We start from the raw sequence: 8,420 nt of genomic DNA, 5'->3' as shown, positions 1-8,420 counted from the left end.
TAGTTCTACAGTTACAGACTGTAGTCCGTCTGTTTCTCTGCATACTTTGTTACCCTGTTCTTCAGTGGTCAGGACCCCCATGGACCCTCACAGAGCAGGTACTATTTGGGTGGTGGGTCATTCTCAGCACTGCAGTAACACTGATGTGGTGGTGGTGTGTTAGTGTGTGTTGCGCTGGTCTGAGTGGATCAGACACAGCAGTGCTGCTGGAGTTTTTAATCACCTCAGTGTCGCTGCTGGACTGAGAACCAAAAACATCCAGCCAACAGCGTCCTGTCGGCAGCGTCCTGTGACCACTGATGAAGGACTAGAGGATGACCAACACAAACTGTGCAGCAGCAGATGAGCTATCGTCTCTGACTTCACATCTACAGGGTGCACCAACAACGCAGGTGCATCTAATAGAGTGGACATTGAGTGGACCCAGTGTTTAAAGACTCTACTTTAGCACTGCTGTGTCTGATCCACTCCTAGATTATGTAATCACTGGAAGGGACGACACTAGGTGGCCTTTCAGTTGTATCAACAGTTTAGTTAACTGACAGTAATTACAAAATCCAGGACTGGAAACTGGATTCAAGGTCCAGATTTTGAAGACCTCTGGTATAGGAAATTCTCGGACGGAGACTTTTCCACTCAACTGTATTTAAACGGGCTCTGTTCTGATTTGGCTGTCCTGTGTTGTGCCTCATTTTAATACCCACAACATGCTCAGCAAAGCATTTTGAGGCATTTTGTGATGTAATTTATCAGGATAATGAAAAATATTGTCATATTGCCCAGCTATACACGAGGGCATTATTATAATACTACTTTTTTAATCCTATGTAGGAGACTGATGCTCCAGCTGAGGAAGAAGAGGAGGAAGAAGAAGAGGAAGAGGAACTGGTGGTAAGTTATCAATGCCAGTGAATACCTGGATGCTCTGTTCTGCTCCCTCCCCAACCTTAAAGCCTTACTGGCCGTTGTATCAGAAGCATATACAGCACTGTGCAGAAGTGAGAAATCACCCCACATTTATTTTACCTTAATTTATTTAAACAGCCATTGAGTACGAGTTAGTAATTTTGGAGATGTTTCTGAGGAGTTTAGATTTAAGATAATCCACTCGGGTAAGAAAGGAGAAAGTCAAAGGAAAACAGAAGTTCCAAAAGCCACAGAGAAAATGGGCCTCCTAACAACCACCTGGAAGACCTGGTCAACCCCAAAACTGCCCCCATCAGATAAACAGCACTTAAAGCTTTCATCTCTGAGAGAGAGGAGAAAATCAAGCTGCTTCAGATCTGAAAACATCCACAGGTGTTTCTGTCCATCCTTCCCCTGTGAGAAGACGACTCAGCGCTGTGGCTCTGAAAGGATGTGTAGCTGTCAAGAAGAACCTCACTGAAAAAAGGAGACGGACACATCAAACAAAGAAGCTGAACCATGGACTGACCACCCCAGAGTCCAGACCTCAACACCACTGAATGTGTTTGATTACTTCAGAAAATCATCAACCAGCTTCTAAGACTGAACTTTGGAGGTGTGTCTGCAGATTCTTTGAGGAGCTGAAAGTGAGTCTCCTGAAAAGAATGGAAGCTGGAATAAAGGTGAAGAGTGACTCACATAATATTGAAAAAAAAAATTATTGGTTGAGGCTTCAGTCATTAAATGTTTTCTGCTTGTACTAAATGGCTGTTTTAACTGTAAATGAAATAAATGGAGCTCTGACTTTAGCACAGTTATACAGGTTCTCACTGTTTTCCAGCATTGACTGCAAGTGTTCTTTTCAGGACCCCTTAGAAACGGTGCGAGAGAAGTGTGAGCAGACAGAGCATTGTGTTTACACTCGACAGAAGCTGGAGGCTTGTGAAGCTCGGGTTAGCTCGAGGTCACACACAGAAGAAGACTGCACAGAGGAGCTCTTCGACTTCCTGCATGCACGGGACCACTGCGTGAGTAAACACAGTTCATTTCTTATAATGTGTTTCATATAGGCTTATGTGCAGAAATACAGGGAGATTCACTCGAAAGAGGCCCCGAATATTCTGCTGTAACTCCTGTCAGGATGAAGCAGTCTGAACCAAAAAAATACACTACATACCTCGATGTCTGTGTAATCGATTGCATTACATGCGATGCTGGAAGTGATCTCCGTTTTCTGTTCTGAGGAGCACATTGCACATTGTTTGGTTCAGAATGTTTCATCCTAGAGAGAGTTATTACAGAATATTTGGGGCCTCTTTCGAGTGAATCTCCCTGTATGTTACAAGAATCTGTGGTTAATGGGGAATGCCACCCATTTTTCAAAATTTCACTTTCAAGAGTGGTTTGGTGTGAAATGGTTGATTGTAGAGACTTAGATTTCTTTACAGTGGTGGTGATCGGAACCAGGGGTCGCCACAAATGTAGACATTTTATTTACTATCCAAAACCACCAGTGAACTTCTGAGTTTTATATGGAATGTTGGTGATGGTGAAACTGGAAAATTTGAGAAAACTTTCTCAAAACTATCATAAAACAGTGTCTCAGACATCAGGCAGCAAATTCGTAATTCATAATGATTTAATGTAATAACTTTCTGTGGGCTTCTGGAGGCATTAAACCCTTCAGCCGTCTGGTTCCTATCACCACCACTGTGAACAGTTCTGACTCAGTAAGTTCCTCTAGAACAGAGCGTTTCACACCAAACCACTCTGAACGACTCTGTTTACATCTTATTCATTTAATTTTGCAGATATTTTTGGAAAAAAATCAATGGAATTCCCCTTTAACGTTTGATACAGAAGGGATCCACTTCCAAGAAAACATTTCTCTTCATAATGCCACTTACTTTTCATTCTTGTTTCAGTGGATATTATAGTTTTAATTTGGTTTTCATGTTTTAAATTATTTTTATTACAGTTAATCAGTACATTTTCACCATTTAGTTTTTGTAAACAGTAATGACCCTGGAATTTGTCTCTGCTGTGATAACAGACCTGATTGGATGGTCCTTCGTTGCTGTTGGAGACTTTAGTGTTCACACTACAGTGTTATTTGGTCATATGCATATCTGACCTCTTCCGAAGATAGCCTGAGTGATCGGATCACAGTGGCTGTGTTTACATGCAAAGATTTTTGCCAATCCGATTGAATACGTTCCGATTACAGAAGACTGAGGTGTTTATTCTCACTCTACTCAACAATCTGATGAAAATCTCTGTTTACCATCACTACAAGTAATCTGATCCAGAATTATTTGCACACGTAGAGACCCACTTAGTGTAGACGTTACCATGACAACCAGCATCACGTGAGTCAAGTGAGAGGGAGATGAGCAGCAGTGAGCAGCGCTTGTGTTTTTAACTGCTTTAAAATGATGTCAGACTCAGGAAAACGTCCTTCACGTCCTTATTAAAGAAGGCTGAGAGGAAGACGTCGTGTTCTGAGACACATAAGCCGGACGTCCGTCCCACCGCCGTCTTTTAAAGATCAGAGCATAAACTTCGTCTCCTCTGCAGACCAGTTTCTGCTCCGCCATGTTGAACGGTATAAACTCTCACTATGACGCAACGAACATGATCAGAACGGACTTAAACTTTCCGATAGGGAATGTAATCAGATACAGGCGTTTACACGGATATTATTCTCCTATTTAACGGATTATTTACAGGATTACCCACCTCGATCAATCGGATAGAGACTGTATTCCGAATGGTCTCAATCGGATCAGACTATTCTGATTGAGCTATTAGTTGGATTATTAATGGATTATTAGACTGCATGTAAGCATGGCTAGTGTGATTGAAACCCATTCATACCTGTACTTAACGCTGTCCACTTATGATTGGATCGATTGACGCATGTGATTCTCAGGTGTAAACAGGACCTGAAGTATTTAAGATTTTATTGGCGCAGAGCTCTTGCACTTGTTTTTGATAATAAATAGATCATTTCTTTGTGCTTCCAGGTTGCACACAAGGTCTTCACCTCATTGAAGTGATCTACACACTACCTCACCACTCCACAGATTCCAGTCATGAAGTCTATATTTAACCACACTAACGTACAGGGCTACGTCATCAGAGACTTTAGCTACATCTCTTTGTTTACATGTTATTGCGAATAAATATGTATGGACATTGTGTAAACATGTTTTAGTGTCTTTTCTTTCTCCAGCTGATCATTAGCCATAAAGATTACAAGTACACTGTTATTAATAAAGGTTCTGTTCAGGTACGTTTTTCGTTCATCAAGGTACAAACAGTGTAAATGTTCCCTCAAAGCTCCAACAGTGGTTTTAAGGTCTGATTGTGAACCTTAAATAAGTGTTTCCAGGTGAAAAGTTCGTATTTGTACCTTTTCATAACCGAATGTTTTAAAACAGAACAGTAAAATAAAAGCCTGGAGACGAGACGGGGTGTGTGGAGTCAGTACAGCTTAGAACATATCATTCAGTGGATTATGGTTCAGTTATGTTCCCTGACTAAAGGCACTGAGATGGAGCCTTGAGGGTTCCACCCCAGTGACAAGAGGGGAACTGATCCAGTGACGGATTAGTACCTTTATTTCTAAGAGTGTAATGGCTTTATTTAAACACATTGGCGACTGAATTTGCCACAGTTTACACCCCTTGTATTCCCTTTAAGAAAAAAAAAATAGTTTTATACAACCTCATAAAGATTCATGCATGAATACAATTTTGAGCCAGTACAAATAATCACTAGTAATGTAACGATCACAGGTAGGCCTGTCACAATTACTGATCACCTGGGGCCGGATTCACAAAAGCTTGCAAATGTTCTGAAGATGAACACTAAGAAGTTTGTAAGAAGGTTCTTAAATTCAATTCTGGAAAAAGAAAAGTGGATATTTGAGAATTTAAGTTAAGATCATTTTTTTTTAAAGAAAATAGTCATTGTTTTTCTTATGTAGGCTACGCAGCATTTTACAGGGTACCATAAATGACAAGATACATTTCGAATTTTAATTAACTGTTATTTCTGTTTAGTCAGAGGAGCAAAACGGAGGAAAGACGTCAAACCATGCATTTAAAAAATTTTAGCAAACAAGATCTTGAGGTGATGGAGGAAGAAACAGCCAACAGGAAAAAAAATCCTCCTCAGAAAATGTGATAATTGGGTGACGGACGAGGACTGTGATAAATTTAGGTGCTTAACTTGTCAACTCCTACAGCCTAAAACAAGTGTGAGGCTGTCGTAAGGTTAAGAAAACATTTAGAAACAACTGTTTTCTTAAGAATAATTCTAAGAAGTGGTATTTTTGAGAATATTAAGAAAAAAATTTGAATTCTTAAGAAGTTGTTTGAAGAATAACAGTTTCTCATAACTGTTTTCTTAAGAATAAAAGGTAAGAAAAAAAAAAAGAAACACATTTAAGATTTTCTTAAGACACTTTCATGAATCCGGTCCCGATCACAGTTACCTTTCACAATCGTTTGTTTGTCGCCACTAACAGAAAGTGAATTAGGTGTGTTTTCATCCAGTGGCTTGAAGTAAATGCAGGTGAAACAAAGCAGAGCTGTCTGACAAAAACAACAAAAGTCTTATATTCTAACTGGAGCTGTAACACCTTCAGAGGACTTTAGTGAGTGATAATTGTTAATTTGATGTTTGTTAACTTTAGGGGGCAGCGGTGAGTGACGTTTGTTAATTTGAGCTATTTCTGTCTTCAGTTGGGAGCTACTGAATGTCAACAGCTGGGAAGCTAAGACAGCTAATCAGCTAGTTTGGCCACTTTAAGCTTGTACTGCAGGGACATCCAAAGTTCGGCCCCAGGGCCAAATGCGGCCTGCGGACAGATTTTAATTGACCCCTGGCTGCTGTCTTAGAGTGTGCTATAAGTGACTGGCCAGCTGGTATGCTGCAGTTCCTCCTTTTACCTGATGGTGGCAGCAATGCAGTAAAATTACTCTGACTAGACCTGCAGCTTCATTTACTGACAGACATTTAGTCCAGACTGCAGCCATAAAGCTCAAGCTCAACACTCAGAACTGCGTGTGCCTCATATTTCAATAGACTGTAATGAATATCAATAGATATGAAACACAGCATGAACATTTCAGTAAGTATTCAGGAGAGAAACTAAAACAGCTGCAGCTCCTCGAGTCTCACAGCAACTTCTTAACAGAGCAAATTCAGCAGTTCAGTACGGAGCCCTGCTGGTGACATCCCATATAAATACAAATAAGTTGTGGCCACGACTTAGTAAGATCATGCCTTAAAAAGTCCCACGTCTTACTAAGTCATGGCCACCTGTTATTTTTATTTACAAGGGATGTCACCAGCAGGGCTCCATAGTTCAGTAAATATTAACCCTTTACGATGGAACAAAAACTTGGATATTTCTGCTGTTTAATCTGCTCTTCTCATGAATAAATAAAGTGATTTGCCCCGCTGGTGACATCCTGCATAAATAAAATTATTGCATGGCTAAAACCTAGTAAGGCATGGGAACAAGATAATTAAGTGGTGGCCATGACTTAGTAAGGCATGGGAACGAGATTCTATGCGTGGCCACGACTTAGTAAGGCATGGGAACGAGATCCTAATGCGTGGAAATGAGAATTAAATTGTGGCCACGACTTGGTAAGGCATGGGAACGAGATCCTATGCATGGCCATGACTTAGTAAGGCACGGGAAAGAGATCCTATGCATGGAAATGAGAATTAAGTTGTGGCCACAACTTAGTAAGGCATGGGAACAAGATCTTGCCTTACTAAGTCGTGGCCACAACTTAATTCTCATTTCACGCATAGGATCTTGTTCCCACTCCTTACTAAGTCGTGGCCATGCATTATTTTTATTTACACAGGATGTCACCAGCATCCAGTATAAATCCTGTAGATTTCTAAATGCGGTTGCTGCATTTATTTGATACGTAAAGAATATTATGTTACACAACCAAAAATGTATAGATTTTTGTTTAATTTGTCCCACAAATTATATTTTTGAGCAGGTACTCATTTAAATAGAGATATACTTAATAACTTAGAACGTGTAATAGTGTTACTCTTAAACAATCTGTTATAAGCATTTACCAATCCAGACTGCTCTGAGCAATCCAGCAATAAAAGAAGCCTCGTGCAGCTTTTTCTGCATTTTTACAGTGATAGGAAACACAGTAGCTCACAAAGCTCAGATTTTATGCGCTGATATTTTGAAAACTTAACATTTTAAATTTGTGGATAATAATTCAGCCCTCAGGTATTTTGAGACAGTAAGATCTGGCCCTCTTAAAAAAAAAAAGGTTTGGACACCGTTGTTGTACTGTAATAGTTACTTACATACAAATAAATATCAAAACAATTAAAATTGTTAATTGCAATTATTTTTATATTCCAATTTGATATTTCATGATCGTGACAGGCTTAAAATCACAGGGTAACTGAGAGTAATCAAAACATCAAGCTCTCCCTGAGGACACTGAAGTTTTTAGTGTTTAAATCCCCCCAAGATCTCTGTGTAATAACACTGAACTCCCACCGGGTGGCAGCACTACTCAATATTCCAGCAGAAGCATTTAACAAGAGCATCTGGTCCCATTTCACCACTGCACTGATTTCTGACTGCATCCAGTATTCATGGTGGAGGAAGGTTTGATACAGCAGCAGAGACCCCACTCCCCACTGTCTCGACTCTGGAGTTTTGATTGGCTGGCTTTCTATAATGCCTCACATTAGCCAGAAGAAAAGAGCTGATTCTAGCTTGGTAGTGCAATCAAGACAAGAATGTCTTTCCAAAAAAAAACAAAAAAAAAGAACACTATCAGTGCAGAATGACTCAGAATTGTTCACAGTGGTGGTGATAGGAACCAGGCGTCCATCTCTAACAGCTCCCTCACAAGAAGTTATTACAAGAAATGGTTATCAATACGCATTCTGATGTCTGAGACACCGTTTATGATAGTTTTGCGAAGGTTTTGGCCAAATCATTTTACATGCAGGGACAAAATATATGAGGCAAAATAGTCAGATTTATCACTATTTTACCATCATCATTCTATATAAACTCAGAAGACTCATGTAGGTTCACTGGTGGTTCTGGATAGTAAATAAAATGTCTATATTTGTGTTGTAGTCATGGCGACCCCTGGTTCCCATCACCACCACTGTAAAGACATCTGTATTTTCACATCAAACCTCTTTGAATGACGTTAAGTCTCACACTGAATTATGCAAGAATGTTGATAAATATGCAGCATTTCTATTTTAACTTATAACTTAAGATGCTGTATAGTTTTTTTTTAAAGTACAGTACAGCTAATAAAGTGCTGTGCTGCAGTGTGCACTGTGAGAAATGTGTGCAGAGTAAAACAAAATGTAGCTAAACTTGTGCACATGCCATATTTTATGAGTTAATATGTTAAATGTAGCAAATAAATCATAATTGTGCATTACACTTTGCAGAAGTGTGTTTCTTGTAGAGGGTGTGTTTT

General features: G+C 39.7%; 1 protein-coding gene across 1 annotated transcript; it reads left to right on the top strand.

Annotated features, from left to right (window-relative positions):
- Window positions 1–1,637: 1,637 nt before the first annotated feature.
- LOC118796908 (cytochrome b-c1 complex subunit 6, mitochondrial-like) lies at window positions 1,638–4,113 on the top strand (the record flags this gene model as incomplete). Its single annotated transcript, XM_036556058.1, has 3 exons — window positions 1,638–1,642; window positions 1,685–1,934; window positions 3,933–4,113. Coding segments are annotated over 3 exons (288 nt in total), but the record flags the coding sequence as incomplete, so codon positions are not given.
- Between the last annotated feature and the right edge of the window lie 4,307 nt (window positions 4,114–8,420).

The sequence above is a fragment of the Colossoma macropomum genome, unplaced genomic scaffold, assembly GCF_904425465.1.
Source record: "Colossoma macropomum unplaced genomic scaffold, Colossoma_macropomum, whole genome shotgun sequence".
NCBI classification, from domain to species: domain Eukaryota; kingdom Metazoa; phylum Chordata; class Actinopteri; order Characiformes; family Serrasalmidae; genus Colossoma; species Colossoma macropomum.
The sequence above is the reverse complement of the archived record's forward strand: the minus strand, read 5'-3'. Positions and strand labels throughout refer to the sequence as shown.